Genomic DNA, 22516 nt, shown 5'->3' with positions numbered 1-22516 from the left:
TTGCAGCCATTTCTAAAAGTTTTAACCTAAGTTTGTTGAAAGTTTTCTTCAGTTATTTTACATGTTGCCACAGAAAATGTGAACTACTGTTCATTTAGCAAATAATAATCAACATCGCAGGTATAGCAGTATAAGACTGAAAGGGATATTTTCATACATCAGATGTTATCTTTATTACAGATTGATTGTTTGATGTAACTAGGTACTGCTTAGATCTTTCCCCTCAGGCTAGGACCTTTTCTCCCCAGCTTGCCTTATTTTTCACATTTCCTGAATGCATCAGTAACGGTGGTCAGATGTTTGCTGTCTATTGTCCTGTATGGGAACTGCTGGGTCCATTCACTTTAATGGGGCTATATTAGCACTAAGCTGGGATCCAATCTGCATAGCAACAGCACACTCAACTGGCTTGCAATTGGCCTCGAGCAAGACCATTACAACAACAGTAAGAAAGTTCTATCCCAACAAGAACAATAATACAAAAACCCAATGGAACCTTCAGTAAAATGCCTTTTTTTGTACGTTGGCACATTTTAATAGCTAGGTTTTTTGACAGACTGCTATAAAGATATTTTGGTCAGGATGAGGAGGGACTATAATGTTGTAGACAGAGAATCTTAAGATAGTAGTTTTCCTGTCACCCGGTGTCTCCAGAGGCCATACTAATGTAGTTAAACATGCAAATGTATGTGATCTCTAATTAGTCATTAGCTCCCTGAGGGCATATTTCTGACTGCGAGAGAGTGTGTGTGACAGAAAGAGTGTCTTTCGCCCTCAAGTAATACAAAAAAAAAGAAGAAATGATTAGGTCTTGTTTTCTTCCTCGAATATCCCCTATATAAAAACAGAAAAGAAAAAAGTGTTGCATTGTATATCTCTGGATGATGCAGTGTAACCGCAGCAGTGAATCCTTCAACAACCACATGTCTTTTTGACCAAAGACACTGAAGGCCTAGTACCTGCTCAGTGGTCACTTTCACTTATTCAGCTAAATTACAAAAAAATGGTTAACCCGTTAAAACCAATTCAGGCCAATTCAATGTATAACAATTTTTGATGAGTGAGTAATAACTGTAACAATTGTAGAATGCAGCCTTTTTTTTGTATTTTTGTCCTATCATTTTTTATTTTGTTTTCTTTACTTATTCTAGTTTTGTTTTGTATCCTTGTATGTGTGTTTGTCTTTTGAAAATCCTTTGTTCCAATAAAAATGTAGTGAAAAAAAACAACCTTACAAAAATGTTTCTATATCAGTGGTGCTCAAACTTTGTCATGTCGAGGACCCCGAAAATAATATGTATTTGGCTGCGGACCCCAATCTCAGAATATTTTGTATATAATATGTATAATATTTGTATATATTTTGAATAGCTTGTATATCTGATATTTTTTAATAGGCAACGCAAAAATGACAGATGCTTTCCCGGTTTTAATGGCTTAAGTCTAAGTCTTTTAAACCCTTATTGACTAGGGTCCCCCAGGGGTGTGTACGCTCCCCCCCCCCCCCCCCCCCCCTTCTAATCTCTTCGGGCAAAAATAGTCAATCTACAAGTTCACAAGGCGTTGTGAGCTTGTAGCTATTTTGTTTGCCTACTTTTGAATGCTCACCTATTGGAGTTCACATGGATAATGTCTAGCGCTAACATTGTACTTTTGTGTGTTTTGAGGCGGCAGAGGGGGTGGCGTTCATCGGCCCAGACACTCATGCCATCCAGGCTATGGGGGATAAGATTGAGAGCAAGCTCATCGCCAAGGCTGCCAACGTCAACACTATACCAGGCTTCGATGGAGTTGTCGAGGTATCCACATACATTAACTCACTACCAACTACACTCACATTTATGCTAGTATATACTTGGAATTCTTTCAAATTATTGACAATCTCGTAATGGTTGCGACAGCAGCGTGATTTTGTCCGAAAAGTTAAGGCAGGGAACATTACAACAGCTTTCACTGTCTGTGACCTCTGACCTTATGAGTGTAGGTGACGTATGAATACACCAAGCTGAAACTTTTCTAATTTTGCTTGGTATATGATCAGCATTACTTTCAGCAACATACACATACTACATCCACAACAATACTATATTTATCTAAACACATATGATATGTAATCCATTGCTCCATCAGCCCTGATCCCTCAAGGGAAGATTTGTACGGTCCATCATTCAATTGAAGCATGGCCTTCATATTGGACCCCTTGAAAAAGGAATACGAGCACTCGTCCTTGTAGACACTTGTTTTATTGGATGCACGACTCTGAATAGAATCCAGTATACAAAAAACACCAGCACTCACTCACCCAGAAGAGCAGCTGCTGGGTCATGAAATAAATAAGAGAGCCTAAAATGACTTGAAGTGAGTGCTGGTGATTTTAGTTGACTTCATATTGGACCAATCATCAATATTTAATGTCTCCATATTGCCCATACATCCATGATATTAGAAACTTTTGTCAAGATTTGTTCAAATACACATTTCAGCTATATAGCTCTATATTGAATGTGTCTTCATTTACGGATCTCTTAATAACACAGGGTTACAATACAATGAAAATGAACGATCTGTGGAATATTGTTGATTGAAAAAGATTTTGAAACAGAAACAGGGTTCAGAATACACCATATTACCTGTTGCAATTGCTATTGCCTTACATTTTACTAATTTACTAATTGCTAATTACGTAGGATATTATGCAGCATATACTCTTGTACTTACTGTTGCTGGTTGACATAATGCTCATGGCACTAACTTACTCTGACTTTGCACAATGTGAGTTGCTGGACCTGAGCGCCTTCCAAATGACTTGTCCAGGTGGTGCTAGCTAGGGTTTCTGATCTTTCAGTAAAGATTGAAACCAACTATGCCCTCTAGTGGCCAGAACGATTTAATACACTGACATTGTCCTTTTGGGACTGTCTACAGACAAGAAGAATAATTGATAACCAAACAATGATCAAATGATTAATATTAAGGTATGTCTACGTATAATGCATTTTTTGAATTCTAAATATTAAGTGACTGAGGTGCCTATATGTGTTTAATTCCACTGTAGGCTGCAGTTTTGCCACAGTATGTTCACACTATCCACCTTAGAAAAAAAACAGGCCCCACAATTATACATTAAAACCTATGAAAGATGACCACCCGTTAATAGGCGCTGTTCAGTGTGCTTTTTTGGCCAAGCAGAGCATTTTAAAAAGTTGGGAATCACAGTAAGTTTTTATGAAATGCACATATGACGTGGACCGCTTTTTATCAACTGACCAGTCACAAATAAATGTCTGCTGTCCTCAATATAACAAGGAAAGTAGCCTACCGAATAGTTTGAAATTTATACTAGAAGTTGTGAAAGATGTGAAATTAATCAAGATTAGGCTACTGAATGGCCTATTTCAAGCCTAACGTGATAACAGAGAAGCTGTCAAAGATGGACACTGAGTGTCTGTGTTTCTCCATTGCACCTGACAACTCTCTAGCCCGGCAGAATACAATCGCTGCACTTGTAATGCACCGTTAGCCTGAAATAAGCTTTAAAGTGGCCTTCGTCCAGACTGAGCTCCAGGAAGAGGTTGTGATTAGGCAGTGCTCTTTTTTGTCTTCATAAAAGGTGGATAGTGTGAATATAATCACTTCACTAATCTGTGCAACAAATGTTTTTTGGTTGTGGTGATGCTGGGACAGACATATCTGTGGACTGGAGTCTGGACACTGCTCTTTCTCTTGGAAAACAAACAGGATTTGTTTCCTACTCCTATAAAACGAAAATTACTTCTTGGGATTTACTTACTCTGTCTTTTACCTGGTCAGAGACTATCATGGAAAGAACCTGCAGTGCTTTGTAAACATAGTACATTAGAATTCAATTGTAGGGCTGTATTGTTGACACGTGTGTGTAACAATAATGTAACTCTCCCTTTGTCACAGACGGCTGATGATGCTGTTAAGATCGCTAAGGAGATTGGTAAGTAAACAGATGTCTAAACAGGACACTGTGCATCCGGCTTGGCCGAGCATTTATACAAACACAATTGACCATGTAAGGGGGAGGGAAGCCAGTCAGAGAGGGCGATCTTTGTCACTGTGCTACCGACTCCTGTGGGCTGGGGCAGTGTGTTTGTTAAATGTGAGGAGGAGGATGGAGGCACTATGTCCTCCCGGTGGGGGCTCCCCATTGGCAGTTGAGCCAGTTAGTGTACAACAGCAGTGGCAACGCATAAATATGTGCGGAGGGTTAGTGGGCATAACGACTAGATTGGCAGAAAAAAGGGGTAATATAATTATTGGCTGCTCTAAAAAAATGTTTTGTTCAGGTATGGTTTGGTGGTAAGGTTGTGTGTTACAGACATTACCTAGTTCCTCAATGTGTGAACTGTGGTGTCCTCTAGAATATATTTGCCAGGACACAAGGACACGGGAATCGAAACGCGTTGTGTGTGTGCGCGCGCACACACACAGACACACACACACACACACACACACACACACACACAAAGGCCCCTGTTAAGTTCTCATACAGGCTCTATACCCTGTTTAGTGTTGGTTGGGAAATATTAAAACCAATCGTGAAACGTGACAAAAAACAGATTAGCAATTTAGCATGCTACACCACAGATATTGCTGCTATTATACAATAAATATAAACTATATAATATGACGTAAAGATAGAAGTACCTTAAAACTTCCACTGCAAAGTGCATTCTTTCTCTTCTGCCAGAGCCATTTGCTGCTTCTCTCCTCTGCTGCTTCAGGAGCTTCCTTTGTGGCCTGACATAAAAATTCCGTAACCTTCTGTGTCAATCTATTATGGATGTTGCTACAAATCCATGTCAACCAACTTCCACTTGCTTGTGCAAAGATCACCTACCTACACAGTACAGTTGCACAACAATATTTCCAATGCTACAAGTCGTTTACACTGCTGGCAACACAAAATGCTCGTTGATGTCAAGCATGCGTCCAATGAGCAAGAAAAATATAAAGGAAAATATAAATCTTATATAAAAAAACACAGAATAATTCGTTTTCCACAATTACACCCCACATCTCTTGCTGTTGGAAATCTGCTCACCCTCTCTCATACCCATGCTGTCCAATATGGCCGAATTTCTGCATTTCGGCTGAATGAAGATCTGTATCCATTAAAAAATGAATAACTATTTTAAGTACTGGATAATTTCAACTACCTACCAAATTCACATAACTTTTTTTATTTATTTATTTTACTTGTTTATTTAGACGAGACACTGCATATTAATGAACAATACAGATCAATGTAATGTTAATCTCTCAAGAACAGATTCTGCTCTCCGCTTGAATCTGTCGGGGGGGTTCGTCATATCGCGTACGCACTGGCCTACAAGTGGGCGTGCCTTCAGATCAGGAAGCAGGCCACGCTTTACTCAATCAAATGTAGTGAGCGGGATTTACGTGTGTACCGATCTGTACCCACTACAATAGCGTCCTCGGAGCAGACAAAACCACGGAAAGATATTCACATTTTAACTTGCTCTTTCATCATAAAAACAAGTGGGCTTATAACCAAAACGATCCATGTTCTCTGGAAGAAGTGGTGTTCGTGTTCCGTGTAGAAATATTGTTAGTGGGAATGAAAACATAGTCACACCACCGGAAGTGAAAGGCTGAAGGCAGACCAAAACCCCGGTTTCCTTGCGCACGGGTACTCCATTTATCTCCCCCCAGAGCTAAGTGAAAGAGTAAAAAACAGCAGAGGGCGCTGTTTTTCCTTTTTTATTTGGCGATGGGTTCCCAGATTGATGTAATGTAAATACACTGGACTACAACAACCAATTCAACAAACAATATCAGATATGACAAACCAAGTAAACAACTAGACAGATGACAGGATACCCAACAGAACAGGACAGACAGACAGACGACAGACAGGACAAACACATAAAACAACAGAACATGTAAAGCATAAAAATGGAACATTAAGTCAACACAGACAGATCAATATCGTGAATTTCACTATATTTAGGTTATATGACAATGTTATAGTTATTAATTAGTTATAGACATGTACATACACTCTCAAAATAAGAAGACAGCGTATTTTTGAACAGATTAAAAAAAGATGAAATGGAACGAATATTTGAGATTCAAAAACATAGGTAGGAAACAGGCAACAAAACTGAAACAGTCTGTTGGTATTAGCCAAGTTTGTCTCACTTTGAGTGAGACAAATAGGGGTCATATCACGTTTTTTGGTTGACTAGGGATGGGCAGAGGTTCTTTGATTTGAAACACAAGAGCTAGGATGCCCAGTGATGATTGATTGTTGTTGGTAGTTTACACTGAATTAGCTGGTTGTTTTGTTGCTACAACTGTGTTTTGCTAGGTACCCAGTAATGACATTTGCTTGTGTTATTGCTAGGTTACCCGGTGATGAGATGGTTGTATTGTTGCTAGGTTCCCATGGTGATATGGTTGTGTTGTTGCTAGGTTACCCAGTGATGATCAAGGCATCTGCAGGAGGAGGCGGGAAAGGAATGAGGATTTCTTGGAACGATGAAGAGACGAGGTACTGACTGTCTTTCTGATTTTCTTCCTCTTCTATTACTCCTCTCTCTTTGCTTCACACACACGCCCTGTAAACCCCTCTCTCCTTCTACTCTATCCCATTCTATCTCACTCTATCGTCCTGTCTCTTTATAATGCTTCCATTCCATTGTATTACTCTTTTCCATGTCTCTTCTTTTTGTTTGCTAATCTGTTTTCTCTTTCTCTCTCTCTGTGTGTGTGTGTGTGTGTGTGTGTGTGTGTGTGTGTGTGTGTGTGTGTGTGTGTGTGTGTGTGTGTGTGTGTGTGTGTGTGTGTGTGTGTGTGTGTGTGTGTGTGTGTGTGTGTGTGTGTGTGTGTGGTTCAGGGAAGGTTTTCGGTTCTCATCTCAGGAGGCGGCCTCTAGCTTTGGAGATGACAGATTGCTCATTGAGAAGTTCATAGACAACCCCAGACACATAGAGATACAGGTACCACACATACCCGCACGTACACACACACACACACACACACACACACACACACACACACACACACACACACACACACACACACACACACAGACACAGACACAGACAGATCCAATTACACCTAATGTGTGTTGTCGCCACAGTGCAATATCAAGCATCAGAAAAACATGTTTGTGCTTCTGTGTCTCTGTATATATATGTGTGTGTGTGTGTGTAGGTATTGGCTGATAAGCACGGTAATGCTCTGTGGTTGAATGAGAGAGAGTGTTCTATCCAGAGAAGGAACCAGAAGGTGGTGGAGGAGGCTCCGAGGTCAGTAAACCTCTCACCTACCCCTGCTTCTGTCAGTAGGGTTTCTATACACTACACTGGTCCATTTTTGCACTCAGCTATAAACAGTCTGGATTTTACAATGTATAGAAATGAGTAGAGATTGCACACAGTAACCTCTATAATTATGCTGTCACACAGCAGTCCTGGGAGAGAATTTAACTCAGATTAGTAATATGCAGGAACCTTCAAAGTATAACTGAGTCAAAGTCATTTAAACTGTTTTAACTGTAATTACTGTTTTGACAGTACGTTCCTGGACCCCACCACGCGGCGTGCTATGGGCGAGCAGGCTGTGCAGCTAGCTAAGGCTGTCCAGTACTCTTCAGCAGGCACTGTAGAATTCCTAGTTGACTCACAGAAAAACTTCTTCTTCCTGGAGATGAACACACGATTACAGGTAGTGTATGAAGCCTGTGTGTGTGTGTGTGTGTGTGTGTGTGTGTGTGTGTGTGTGTGTGTGTGTGTGTGTGTGTGTGTGTGTGTGTGTGTGTGTGTGTGTGTGTGTGTGTGTGTGTGTGTGTGTGTGTGTGTGTGTGTGTGTGTGTGTGTGTGTGTGTCTGTTTTAGGGTCTACCCATGCCACAAAAAAACAGAAGGTCCAATTTAAGATCACCATTATTGCCAGAAGTGTGGTAGGGGTAGAGTGTTTAGAGGAAAGGTCAAGGTTAAAGGTGTTTAGGGTTCATCTTCCAATTTACAATGAAAATGCTCAGGTTCAGGTTTCATGGCAATCTTGAGATATACAGTATTGTGTGCACGTTGATATTTTGGCCTACGGGTGGTGCTTGAATAGAGGAATGGCACCAAAGTAGGATTCATCCCCCCGGGAACATTAAGATTCACAGCAAATCCCTAGCAATCCAGCTAGTAGTCCAAATGGACCCGATGGATAGGATCAGCCCTACTCATTTTGGTGTCCCCATGGCCTGGATAGTTTGCATTGAAATTTTTATTTTATTTGTTTAATTTTACTTGACAAATTAATACTTGACATGGCAGGATCACACAAAATAGAAGTGACTGACAATGTCTGTGAATATTACAAATTACAGGACATCACCAGATCCCATGTGAATAGGGCTCTAGTGGTTGTGCTCATGTGCAGGTGTCAATTTATTTACCCAAAACTAAGCAATTTCTGTGTGTTTGTATGCGTGTGCGTATCTCTGTTAAAGAGTGGGAGGAGGGCATACTGTACTAAACTAAACGTCATGGATTTGTGCCCTTTGACTCCTAGGTGGAGCATCCAATCACTGAGTGTATTACTGGTTTGGACCTGGTCCAACAGATGATCCGGGTTGCCAAGGGTTACCCTCTGCAGCACAAACAAGAGGACATCCCCATTAATGGCTGGGCCTTTGAGAGCCGTGTTTACGCTGAGGTAACACTTTATTTCTTTAGATTAGCCATATTTATGTCTCCACCAGGCCAAAGGCGTGGCCGAGACTATGTTTTCGCCCCTGTCCGTCCGTGTGTCAGTGTGTCCGTCCGTCTGTGAGCAGCTAATCCAAACATCGGTACACATTATCTCTATAGTCATGTGATCAAGACGGCTCTGTCCAATGTTTCATATTCTATCCAGATTGGCTTCCAAAGTTTGCAGGTGTGTCCCGTTTTGAACAATTTGCCTCAAATCATGATCTCAACGGCCGATTGACGTAAAACTTTGCACGCACATTCCCACTTGGCCTAGGAAGAAATGCCACCCACATTTTTTTGTAGGTCACTGTAGGTCATACAATCAAAATTATTCTTCCACTTTTTGCTACTATTCCTACAGATTTTGTCCAAAACTCAGAAGAGAACAGAAATTGGTTCGCATTATTTCTGGGGTCATGTGATCAAGATATATGAGTCCAATTGGCTAAGACTACCTTACAAAGTTTGCGGGTCTTGGGTAGGCAACCCGGCCTGGCGGAGACCTGTGCTCCGAGGAGCACACTTTTATAGTTTCACATCTTTTTGTTTTAATATATTCTTACCATTTTGTTTCCCTGCCAGGACCCATACAAATCCTTTGGCCTTCCCTCTATTGGACGACTGTCCCAATATCAGGAACCACTCAACATCAGCAATGTAAGTGTATTTGTGGTACTGACTCGGTATGTACAAGATTAGATTTTCTCTTTCATGCTCATCCAGAGTTTATTTTGATAGATGAGAAAAAAACATTCCATGGTAACATATTAAACAGATTAAATGATAAAAATACACCTTAACTATACACATTTTCCTGTGTGTCCTGGTTGTGACAGGTTCGTGTGGACAGTGGCATCCAGGAAGGAAGTGACATCAGCATCTACTATGACCCCATGATTTCTAAGGTCACACCTTTATGTAATATCAAGTGATTATGTTTTAACATTATGTTAAGGGAATGTATTTATAATTTTACATATAAGCACCTGAGATTCCTTCTTTGAGTCAAAAGCTCATCTCATTGTATTGGAATTTTGAGATTGGGTGTACCCTGATAAGCTTACTGTAAATACTGAACAGTTACAAATATAATAGTGTCATTAGTGTTAAAAAACTAAACTAAAGGGAAAGCAGGTGTCAACAGCAGTATTTTGTCCCTCTTTGCTCACCATAGTTGGTGACCTATGGTGCTACACGAGCTGAAGCCCTGGCCAAGATGGAAGAGGCGCTTGATAATTATGTTATAAGAGGTACGTGCATGTGCTAATACACACTTACACAAGAGAGACTCATAAACACACTTGGACATAGATATCCAACATACAGTACACACTTATTCAGTGTATTCCCTCTTGCTCTCTGGTTCTCAGGTGTGACCCACAACATCCCCCTGCTGAGAGAGATCATCACCCACCCACGCTTCATCTCTGGTGACATCAGCACCAACTTCCTGCCAGAGGTTTACCCCGATGGGTTCAAAGGCCATCAGCTAGGGGCTGAAGGCCGCAGGGAGCTGCTGGCCTCAGCGGCAGCGCTCTACGTAGCCACCCAGCTCCGCTCACAAAAGTTTGTGGGCAGCCCGCGGTAAAGTTCTAACCATAGCTCTCTTTCAAACACACATAATATCCAGAGTGTTAATCTGACAGCGAGAGTCTAAAAACTGACCTACAGCATCACCCACAATTTAGCTGTGGACTGTCGGCACCAATCATCTACCAGCATTTATTAGCCCATTGGTACTTAGGAAAAATGGGCCTGTTTCCTAAAAAAAAGCAAAAGGTAGCGCATGCAAATAGGTCAAAAAGTATACATTCTCACATTGACATATTTTTTCAGATATACTTCACAAAAATAAAACATGCATTTTGGAAGAAATTAATCAGCATCAGAACAATTTAAAAACGTTATTCTTAATCCTATTGAATTTAATTGCAAATGCTTGTTCTTTTGTAACTTGGTCTTTCCCTCAGTGTGTTCCTGTCTTGTATTTTCAGCTTTTACATCTCAGCACGTGGAAATGGAAAATTAGAATCTGACCTTGTGTGTGTTTCAGGGTGGCCGCTGCTCCTCTGGAACAGAATCAATGGGAGCTGTGTGTTGAACTGGGGAATGACCACCACATGCTGTCTGTTACTAGATCAGGAAACTCCTATACTGTGAGTCTCTCTCACACACACACACACACACACACACACACACACACACACACACACACACTCTCACAGTTTGTGTGGTTTTAGATTTTGTTCAAAGGTTGTCTAGAAAAGGCCTTCAAAGTTACATATGGTTAAGACACGTTCTCTCTTTCTCTCTCTCTCTCTCAATTCTGTTTTGCGATTAAACGTTTTTTCTTCTTCTTTTTGCATGGCACAGAAATTCCATACATAGCCATAACTTAATTATATACTGTCACCTTCAGAAGTATTTGATCTCTGATAAAGATGTAGAAAAAATAAATGAATGAAATCTCTGGCATATATCATTTTATTTAGATGTAAATACATCAAGTAAACAAGTCAATGGAATCAACCAAAATTACATGGTATAATGTGCAGTAAAATATAAGTACTTGTACTTGTGTGTGTAGGTGGAGGTAGATGGAGGTAGTGTACAGGTTAATGGGGAGTGGAACCTGGCTTCTCATCTACTGCCGCTCACTATCAATGGCACAACCAGGATTCTACAGGTAACACACACATTTAATTTGATTAGTTCACTGTTCTCACCTTGGGCTTCTGTTTTCGCATTCAGTAATAAATAAGAATACAGAGTCGTATGAAAATAAATGACCGTTGAGTGTGATTTGTGATCTTGTTTTCTAGTGTTTGTCCAGAAGTGCTTCAGGAGAGATCACGTTACAGTACCTCGGTACATCGGTAAGTGTGTGTGTGTGTGTGTGTGTGTGTGTGACTGATTGTGTGTGACTGATTGTGCTTTACCTTAAACATTTGTATTTGTCCCACATGGGGAACTAAGCTTGGATGTTGCAAGGCATAAAACACACACAGAACAGAACACATCAAAAGATCAATTCTGTATTTTAATACATGTTTTTCAGCAGGTTTTGAGAACCATACTGGTCTGCAGTGGTGTGTTCTAGTTTTTTTCGTTTCGTTTTTTCTTTCTTTTTTTTAGGGGCTTTTTGTGCCTTTTATTTAGAGAATGATAGGGAATAGGGACAGGAATGGGGAGAGGGATGGGGGGGGGGGGGGGGGGGTGACATGCAGCAAAGGTCGTCGGGAATGGGAGTTGAACCCGCAACATGCTGTCAGGCTGGCATTGCAGCCTAATAAAGCCATTAACAGGAAAATGGTATAGTATTATGTATGATATATGACTGATTGACGCTGATACTACTATAATATCCTTATGTTTTTCAGTGTCAATCCCATAGTCTGGAGGGACGGTGGCAGAGAGACAGCAGGAATGCTAAGAAGGAGACAGTGTAGGAGAGACAGACAGCAGCAAAGCAAAGATGGAGACATAATATAAATTAGACAGATGGTAGGAAAGCTGTGTAGGGGAACCACAGGAGGAAGCTACTGGCATGTAAAAATCATACGTAGCTAAGCCAGCCGAGGCCTGCATGTGTGGAGTTCTATTCCAGTGAGGGGCAATTGAAATGTTTCATTTGAAACATACATGCATGCTATCCATCTACTAGGCACATTGTTGAAGCTGGCTACCAACCAAACAATTATAAGGAAGTTTGGCACAGTGGTGCAGGAAATAGCATACATGCTTCCTAGGCCAATGTTCAAAGCCCTCCTGCAGAGCCACAAAGCTAATGTCTTCCTGGTGTTCTGCTGTGTTGGGGTGTGTGTGTGTATGCATGCTATTGGTGTGCATGTTTACTGTATGAGCATGTTGTGTAATTCCCTATGATGGCATTTATCCCTTCCAGTGGGTTTGAGACCAAAAGTGGAACATGAGATGTTCTGACTGACAAAGACCAGCGTGAAACGGAGGAGAATTGAGTTGTTCATTAAATTGTGTCCCAAATTCATGGACAATTCAAAGGTCATGGAAGCGGCACATGTCCTTTTCCGTCTCAACATCCCTACATCTACTATGGCATCCTTACCATGTCCTCTCCTTTAGACCTAGCTCTGATTTACTGCTCCCGCCTGTGTCCGGTACTCCTGAGAATGTGTGGGAAAAGCAGACTTTTCTGCACTCTGCCAGCGGGGGGCCCTAGAATGCTACAGCTAGAGGAGAGGGAGCACAATCCCTGTATCTTTAGACACAAAGCTAAAGGAAGACAGCTTGTCGGTATCCCTGGGGGGCCTGTTATTCTTTCTTTCTGTTTTTCTTTTTTTAAAGCCCCCCCCCTGTCTTTTGTAGTGTTTTTTGAAGGTTTGATCTTTTCCTGTCAACCTGTAGTGTTATAGACAATTTTTGTCATTTTTTTAAGCTCCTCCAATTCATCTAAAAGTGACATACCGTTATACTTCTTGACACGCCCACTTTCAAGTTACAACCTCGCATATCTTATAACACAAATTCCCATATACCTAACCTTTTTACATTTTGAAGTTGCGTTGTGACTTCTGCATGACCCATGTGGCTCCCGTGTTGTGATTGTTTTGTTTTTGTCGTTAACAACCCACCATTTTAGTCATTTCCAATTCCCTCATGTGTACTGTGGTCCCTGTCACTGACAAACCCACCAACGATCTTCACCTGCCATACCAGGGAGTATCGGAGAGCATAATAATATTGGTCCACATTCCTTTGCAGTATTTGTTACTGTAATTTTGCATACATACATACATATATGTTTTGTGTTCTCTGCATTTAACCCATCGTAAGTATGCGGAGCAGTAGGCGCTACGTGGGCAGCGCCCGGGGAGCAGTTAGGGGTTGTGTCTTGCTCAGGGACGCTTTGATAAATAGCTGGGGCTGGGAATTGAACATGGGACCTTCTGTTTCCCAGTTAGCCTCTACCTATTCAGCTATGGCTGGAGGTTCATGCTGTCTCAGTAGGACACAATCCACTGCCAGCTTCTGTCCCGGGATATCAAATGTGAAGAGCCTATTTCAGTCCAGTCAGTGTTGGCATTATAATCTATGCCAATATCAGAATTGTTATGCACCTCTGTGTGCCTGTTTGTCTTACCTGTGTGTGTGTGTGTGTGTGTGTGTGTGTGTGTGTGTGTGTGTGTGTGTGTGTGTGTGTGTGTGTGTGTGTGTGTGTGTGTGTGTGTGTGTGTGTGTGTGTGTGTGTGTGTGTGTGTGTGTGTGTGTAGTTTAAAGTGCGTGTCCTGTCCAAACGGGTTGCAGAGCTCAGCTCCTACATGCCAGAGAAAGTTCCAGAGGACTCGAGCAGCATCCTGCGCTCACCCATGCCGGGAACTGTGGTTGCTGTGTCCGTCAAGCCTGGAGACACGGTAAGGACAGCATCGGAATCCCCCCCCCCCCACCCCCTTAAACATGTACTGAAATCAGAGGGAGTGGATGCTAAATGTATTCTAATATCTGATGAAATGAGTTCAGGTTCATATACTTCACTGCATTTTCTGGGGTAACTCCTGGTGTAATAAACAAACACAAAAAAAAACATTTTTCAGGTCCACATGAGGTAAATGGTCACTCTCATGGCTCTCAAGAAACATTTTCACCTTAGTTTAATTAGTAAAAGATTCCGGAGTCAGGACTCAAAGGATTAGGTATTTAGGGGTTGGCGTTAGGGGCTAAGATTAAATGGAAAAAAATAAATAAATGAAAAAGTTCAAATTGTATTTTTAACATAAAAAGATGTCCCCATGAGGATATACATATGTGACGGTGGCCAGGTTGTCACATGTAACTTGCCACTTCTTTTTAGAATGCTGACACTCTTTACTTTGTCTCAATAATAAATAAATAACAATACACATTAAACTCACAACAATAAAATATCAGTTGCACGGTAAAGTGCGGGGTGCGTAATTACTGTGAGAATAATACTGTTTGTTAGGTACTGCAAGACTACGCCACCTTTTTATTTAAGAGGTAGGGTCCTCTGTAACACTCTTTCTTAGGCTATTCACAGGTTCGAGTTTACCCAGGTAAGTACAATACTTTTAAATGAGAACAACACTTCAACACATATCCCTTGGAGAAAGCTGGACGGAAACAGGTTTGTATAAAAAGGTAATCTATTTTATTAAGCTAATACAGTGGCGTCTATAAGCCATAAAATATTGAAAAGCATAAACAAAATATAACACTAATTCTAAAACCTCAACCTCCTAATGCGCCCACTAACTAACTAAAATACAGGAATACAGACAATCACCAAACACTAAAAACAGACAGGGCTTGTGCAAACTATAGCAAATAAATAATGAATTTAGCGTTAAAGTGCCAACTATTACTGAAGCAGTAAAGTGCCAAGTGCCAATTCAATTGCTATATGTCATATACTCATCACGGTTCAATGCAAAAGGTGGGAATGTCCTTATATGGGGTTTAACTGGAGCGGGGGTTTAGGCCAGGAATCACTGTCTCTTCTTGTCTTCGTGCGTATTGCCTGCAATCATAGAAACTAGAACCAGTTCATCTGTTCAGGTATATTTCACATATGAGGTTTAGGACCGTGGGTTTATAAAGGTAACGTTGCATAGAAGGACACTTACTCGCCCGCCAGACTGTACGTCTGGCTTTGAGGGTGTGAAGCGCGCAACGTTATCGCCACTGGACCTCTCCTCCGTTCCTTGGTTCGTCTGTCTGTCCTCCCCGTCTCTGCTGCTACTGCGCCGTCTGCTCACCGTCCGCTGCTGGTGGCTTGGTACGTGCCGCGATCACTGTATTCCCCACCTCTGCTCCGTGGTATGTCTGCTCCTCCTGTGCACAACCGTCCCTTCTGGCTGTCACTTCCACACTGCCCTGTATGCCTGTCTCTCTGCTGTCCAAGTGGCTCGCGCTCACTTTTGAATAAGGTGGGCCACACCCTACTCCGCCCTCATTCGCTCTGCCACCAGCGTGACCTGGGGACATTGGCCGTCCGCTGTCACAAGGCCAATGTCACACAGCCTATAGGGGAGTCCAATGTCAAGTGGCTCGGGGACCGGGGGGAAATACATTGTCAACCATAAAACATGCAGTGCAGAAATATAGTTAAGAGAATGATGTTTTTAAGTGCGTAATACAGGTTTTTCATCATCAATAAAAAATGTTACAATTTGGTTTCACCCCCCTGCTTTGACCCTGTCACATCCCCCCCCACTTTTCCGTTGCCAGTCCCTGCAACTGTCCCTAATCATGTCCATACCTCTGGGGTGGCTGGCCTATATTTGCTCTTCCCGAGCGCCGTGGCTCATCTGGTGCTCTCGGGACGGAGAGAAACCCATAATACTGCGGCGTTGTTGCTTCTACCTGCTCGGGCTGCACTACAGCTGGGGGGTCCTCGTGGGGCGACCTGGGGGCTACACACACTTTCAACGCATTTCTATGTATGGTCTTTTCTCGCCCCCCCTTCTCGGGTCTGACTCGGTACACCAACCCCGTAGCTCCCACCTGTTCCATCACTGCGTAAGGCTCGGGGTCCCACCACGTACTCAATTTCCCCTGGCCATCTCTCTTCCTATTTCGAATCCACACTCTCTCTCCTGGTAATAGGGGTGTAATACCGGCCCTACGGTCATAAACCTGCTTTCTCCTCTTGGCCGTTTCTCCCATCCTCTCCCCTGCGGTCCTATAAGCTGTCGCCATTCTCTGTTGGTGGTCCTGTACCCAGCCACCCACTCCCATGCGCTCTTGCGCTGACTGCACTCCTAACTGGACATCTATAGGGCGCCTCAAATGTCGGCCAAACATTAAGTAGGCGGGGGCATAACCCGTAGCACTATGGATCGTGTTGTTATAAGCATGAACTAACTCGGGTAAGTGCTCATTCCATCTTCCTTGTTTATCAGTGTCTAGTGATCGCAACATGTTCAGTAATGTCTGATTAAATCGTTCCACTCCACCGTTCCCAGCCGGGTGGTACGGAGTGGTGCGACTTTTTGCAATACCATAAGTCTGACATAAATGGTGCATTAACTCGGACTCGAAGTTGGGGCCTCGATCTGAGTGGAACCGGGCCGGACAGCCGAACGGCTGGATAATATGCGTCCATAACGCACGGACAGTGGTGTGTGCAGTCTGGTCTCGGGTGGCAATAGCCCAACTATAACGGGTGAATAAGTCAGTAGCTACCAGAATGTTTTGCCACGCATCAGCAGGCCTACCTAATGTGAGGAAATCAATGGCTATCACTTCTAGTGGATATGAGACTTCAAAGGGTTGTAAGGGGGCCCGAGGCTCTGACCTGTTCCTCTGCAGGCTGCAGGCGACACAACCCTGTTGTAACTGACGCACCGCTCCCTCCATGCCTGGCCAATAGAACCGACGTCGCAGCTGGGCCAAGGTCCTCTCCAACCCAGCATGCGCCGCGGCCGTGTGGATTCCTCTCCATACCTCCTCTCTGCGTGAACCTGGACAAATGATCTGTGAGTATTGTTCTTTGGTATAAGGATCGGTCACCTTCCTATATAACACATGATTTCGTATAATCAGTTTGTTCCACTGGCGTAACAGTTGCCGCGCTCCCCGAGTCCAATTCTTCCTCTCCACCATATTAGGGGCTCTCCCCCGTTCCACGCACCTCTTCACCACCTGCACATCTGGATCCCGATCCTGCGTCTCTCTCCACTCATCCTCCCGGGCTGCTGGCGTCGATTGTACAGCCGCCACATCTACAGGCTGCACTGGGAACCGCGATAGGGCATCAGCGTTGGCGTTGTTTTTGCCCGGTCGATACTTGATGTCGAAAGTAAACGACGCAAGTTGAGCAGCCCACCGTTGTTCCACAGCTCCCAATCTAGCCGTTTGGAGATGCGCAACAGGGTTATTGTCCGTGAATATTGTGAATCGAGCGCCAGTGAGATAATCTTTAAACTTCTCGGTCACGGCCCATTTAAGGGCCAAAAGCTCCAATTTGAACGAGCTATAATTTGCGTCATTCTGCTCGGTCGGGTGGAGACTGCGGCTTGCATAAGCTATTACACGTTCGTGACCGTCTTGGACCTGGGCTAGAACCGCTCCCAACCCACGGCCACTCGCATCAGTGTAAACCACAAAAGGCTGTGTATAATCCGCATACGCTAACACCGGGGCTTGTGTGAGGGCACTCTTTAACGCATCAAACGCCCGCTGGCACTCCGAAGTCCACTCGACTTTACACTGGTGGGATTTTACGTCATTTGGGATTCCTATCAATAAGTTGTTTAAGGGTCGTGCTATAGCAGCAAAAGAGGACACGAAACGCCTATAGTAACCCGCTAGACCTAGAAACGCGCGGACCTCGCGGACCGTTGAGGGTGGTGTCCAGTCCCGCACTGCCACCACTTTCTCCGGATCGGGCCGCACTCCCTCTTTGTCCACGACATGGCCCAGAAATTGCACTTCCCTCCGCAGAAGTTTGCATTTGTCTAACCGCAGCTTCAGTCCATGTCTCCACAGGCGTTGGAAGACGAGCTCGAGGTGCTGTAGATGAGAGGAGAAGTCAGGTGAATATACTATAATGTCATCAAGATATACCAGCAAGGATTCTGTCACCTGACCACTCAGACACTGCTGCATCAGCCTCTGGAACGTCGCGGGCGCATTACAAAGCCCGAACGGCATGCGTTGAAACTCGAACAGGCCCAGCGGGGTCGTAAAGGCGGTCTTCTCCCGGTCCCGGGGATCCATTCCTACTTGCCAATACCCGCTGGCCAGGTCTAACGTGGAGAACCATTGCGCCTTCGTCAGGCTGGTGAGCGTCTCTTCTATCCTGGGTAGGGGGAAGGCGTCCTTGTGCGTCACGGCGTTAAGTTTCCTGTAGTCGACGCAGAACCTCCAGCTGCCATCTTTCTTCTTGACCAGTACGATAGGTGCCGCCCACGGACTGCAACTCTCCTTGATGACTCCCTTCTCCAGCATCTCATTCAGGAGGGTCTTCATCTCCCGGTACATGGAGGGCGGCAACGGCCGGTGTCGCTCTCGTATGGGTGCCGCGTCTCCGGTCGGTATCTGGTGTTGCACGACGTCCGTCCGTCCGAAATCCTCGTCATGGATGGCGAACACCTTCTTCCACCGACACAACATCTCGTGTAACTCTCTCTTCTGCGCCTCCGGCAGGTCATCACGCTCCGTCAACACTTCCATCTCTTCGGGCAGGGTCTTCAGTGGTCCATCATCTTCCACACTGATTACGGCCACTTCCACCTCTCCGTCGGTCCCCAGGGACAGGCTCAGGTCCCTGCCGCCTCGGACATCCGCTTCTTCCACCGGGTACAGCCTCCCCAGCTTCTGGTGGCGGTCCAGGACCAGACTATATGCGTGTGGGTTGCACACTCGTATGGGAACACGTCCGTGGCGCACCGTGACGAGGGCACGGGCCACTCCCAAATCTTTTCCATCCGGCAAGGCTTCCATCAAGGCCTCGTAGTCCGCTCCATTTGGTCCTCTCCAAGCGCGGCCCCAGATCATCACTTCACTCTGCGCGGGGATTCGAATCTTCCGCCGGCCGACCGGCCACACATAACCGATGGACCCATCTTCGTTCGTCACTGCCTCCACCCTCCTACAGGTGGCGAATGCGTCCTTCCACAGCGTCCTTCCCTGCTGACATGGAAACACAGGCCTCCCAGGCCATTTAAAGAGGGCATGCCATACAGCGTTCACGACATTCATCCCAATAATCAGCGGTTGAGTACAATGTTCATCTTTCACGATTACAACTCCTCTCCCTGGGATCTTCATTCCCTCCAGCTCTAGGTCCAATATGGCATAGCCAGTGTACGGTAAGTCAAGACCATTAGCGGCGCGTAATTTAAAAACAAGGGGCCCATTTCCCAACGTTAGGTGTGAGAATTTTTCCTCAAATAAGCTTTGCTGCATTAATGTGACTTGTGACCCAGTATCCAGTAACCCCCTTAAGTGGACTCCTCCCATAGTGATCCCAATAGTCGGACAGTCCCCAATAAACACTTCATTAGCCCTTGATCTGGCGAGTGCGCGCTGCACCCCTGTCTCCCGGACCTCGGCGACAGGGCGTACTAGTTTAAATGATTGGGGTCAGATTTACAAAAGCGAGCAATGTGCCCAGACTGCCTACAGCTCCTACAGATCGGCCTACCTCCCTCATCCCACTCGTTGCGTTGGTACGGCTCCCGGCGTCGTTCAGATGGAGGCGAACCGCGAGGTCGTGTATCGGTGGTGTTGGGTCGAAGGAGCGGTCTGATCTCTTTCATGAGCTCCTGCGTAAACCCCTGCATTTGCGATTTGACGTCTTCCATAATCTCCTGTTTCAGTTTCTCTCTCCATTCAGATTCCTGTGAGGGTGTTGGGATAGAGACAGGTTTAACAGCATGGCACAAGATTTCAGCAGTCCCTTCTCTTCTATGTTCAGTGTCTAGTAGGAAGGCCTCATTTTTTAGGGCGGCGAAGTCTTCTGTGGGGTTTCGACGGGCATATATTCTTAAGGCTTGACCCAGAGGGCCTTCAGACAGTCCTACAAGTAACTGCTCTCGCAGAATGGCATCGGAGGGAGCGGTGTCTGGGTCGAGCCGCCGCAGCCCGCAGAACAACTCTCTAAGCCTCAAAATATAAGCCTGCACACTTTCGCCTGCGCGTTGCGCACAGCCATAGAACAAGGCACGAGCTTGGGAAGCAGAAACAGATGTTTTATACAACGTGTCTAAACATTTAAAGACTTTGGCCACTGTATTGCGATCTTCCTTGTCAATTACACTAATTTGTCGCTTAGCTTCCTCAGTAAGGGTCTGTACTACAAAAGCAACTTTTTTCTCCTCTGTTAAATCCTGAGTGCCCAATAATCCTTTAATCTGTTCTCTCCATTCCCTGTATTTCTCCTCACCTTCTATGCCCGAAAACTTAGGTAGCCACGGTGCCCCTGGATACACTGGCATCATCATCATTACTTTCTTGATTCAACCAAACAAAACAAAACAAAAAGCAGCAAAACAGCAAAATTTCAATACAGTTTCTCTTAGGGATTTTGTGTTGTTCTCTACCCAGTCCTGCCGCGCTACGCCAAATATGTGACGGTGGCCAGGTTGTCACATGTAACTTGCCACTTCTTTTTAGAATGCTGACACTCTTTACTTTGTCTCAATAATAAATAAATAACAATACACATTAAACTCACAACAATAAAATATCAGTTGCACGGTAAAGTGCGGGGTGCGTAATTACTGTGAGAATAATACTGTTTGTTAGGTACTGCAAGACTACGCCACCTTTTTATTTAAGAGGTAGGGTCCTCTGTAACACTCTTTCTTAGGCTATTCACAGGTTCGAGTTTACCCAGGTAAGTACAATACTTTTAAATGAGAACAACACTTCAACACATATCCCTTGGAGAAAGCTGGACGGAAACAGGTTTGTATAAAAAGGTAATCTATTTTATTAAGCTAATACAGTGGCGTCTATAAGCCATAAAATATTGAAAAGCATAAACAAAATATAACACTAATTCTAAAACCTCAACCTCCTAATGCGCCCACTAACTAACTAAAATACAGGAATACAGACAATCACCAAACACTAAAAACAGACAGGGCTTGTGCAAACTATAGCAAATAAATAATGAATTTAGCGTTAAAGTGCCAACTATTACTGAAGCAGTAAAGTGCCAAGTGCCAATTCAATTGCTATATGTCATATACTCATCACGGTTCAATGCAAAAGGTGGGAATGTCCTTATATGGGGTTTAACTGGAGCGGGGGTTTAGGCCAGGAATCACTGTCTCTTCTTGTCTTCGTGCGTATTGCCTGCAATCATAGAAACTAGAACCAGTTCATCTGTTCAGGTATATTTCACATATGAGGTTTAGGACCGTGGGTTTATAAAGGTAACGTTGCATAGAAGGACACTTACTCGCCCGCCAGACTGTACGTCTGGCTTTGAGGGTGTGAAGCGCGCAACGTTATCGCCACTGGACCTCTCCTCCGTTCCTTGGTTCGTCTGTCTGTCCTCCCCGTCTCTGCTGCTACTGCGCCGTCTGCTCACCGTCCGCTGCTGGTGGCTTGGTACGTGCCGCGATCACTGTATTCCCCACCTCTGCTCCGTGGTATGTCTGCTCCTCCTGTGCACAACCGTCCCTTCTGGCTGTCACTTCCACACTGCCCTGTATGCCTGTCTCTCTGCTGTCCAAGTGGCTCGCGCTCACTTTTGAATAAGGTGGGCCACACCCTACTCCGCCCTCATTCGCTCTGCCACCAGCGTGACCTGGGGACATTGGCCGTCCGCTGTCACAAGGCCAATGTCACACAGCCTATAGGGGAGTCCAATGTCAAGTGGCTCGGGGACCGGGGGGAAATACATTGTCAACCATAAAACATGCAGTGCAGAAATATAGTTAAGAGAATGATGTTTTTAAGTGCGTAATACAGGTTTTTCATCATCAATAAAAAATGTTACAATTTGGTTTCACCCCCCTGCTTTGACCCTGTCACACATACAAACGTGTGTGTGTGTGTGTCTAGGTTGCCGAGGGTCAAGAGATTTGTGTGATTGAAGCCATGAAGATGCAGAACAGCATGACTGCTGCCAAGACAGCTAAGGTATTCATCTACTACTGTTTATTGCTGTTGGGGGGAAACGTGGTGTCCATCTTTCATCTGTCGTGTAAAATTAGCCATAGTTTATCATGCTCACAAGTGAGCTTGTAGTTCGTCTATTTTCAGCAAAGAGATTTGGTGTAGAGGGAGATACTAGTGTGGTGTAATATGTAATCTCTG

The 22516-nt window shown here is 44.2% G+C and overlaps 1 protein-coding gene across 1 annotated transcript in view; it reads left to right on the top strand.

Moving 5' to 3' along the window:
* pcca (propionyl-CoA carboxylase subunit alpha) overlaps positions 1–22516 on the top strand; it is a 34306-nt gene that overhangs the window by 9843 nt on the left and 1947 nt on the right. The window contains exons 7-22 of the mRNA XM_084076224.1: positions 1668–1799; positions 3928–3964; positions 6466–6544; positions 6890–6992; positions 7210–7304; positions 7572–7722; positions 8562–8705; positions 9326–9400; positions 9580–9648; positions 9918–9993; positions 10114–10327; positions 10797–10899; positions 11331–11429; positions 11566–11619; positions 13993–14133; positions 22262–22339. Coding sequence (XP_083932350.1) covers positions 1668–1799; positions 3928–3964; positions 6466–6544; positions 6890–6992; positions 7210–7304; positions 7572–7722; positions 8562–8705; positions 9326–9400; positions 9580–9648; positions 9918–9993; positions 10114–10327; positions 10797–10899; positions 11331–11429; positions 11566–11619; positions 13993–14133; positions 22262–22339 — 1650 coding nt within the window. The remainder of the gene's footprint in view (positions 1–1667; positions 1800–3927; positions 3965–6465; positions 6545–6889; positions 6993–7209; positions 7305–7571; positions 7723–8561; positions 8706–9325; positions 9401–9579; positions 9649–9917; positions 9994–10113; positions 10328–10796; positions 10900–11330; positions 11430–11565; positions 11620–13992; positions 14134–22261; positions 22340–22516) is intronic.

The sequence above is a fragment of the Gymnoscopelus microlampas genome (assembly GCF_963454915.1).
Source record: "Gymnoscopelus microlampas genome assembly, chromosome: 13".
In the NCBI taxonomy this organism is placed as follows: domain Eukaryota; kingdom Metazoa; phylum Chordata; class Actinopteri; order Myctophiformes; family Myctophidae; genus Gymnoscopelus; species Gymnoscopelus microlampas.
The sequence above is the reverse complement of the archived record's forward strand: the minus strand, read 5'-3'. Positions and strand labels throughout refer to the sequence as shown.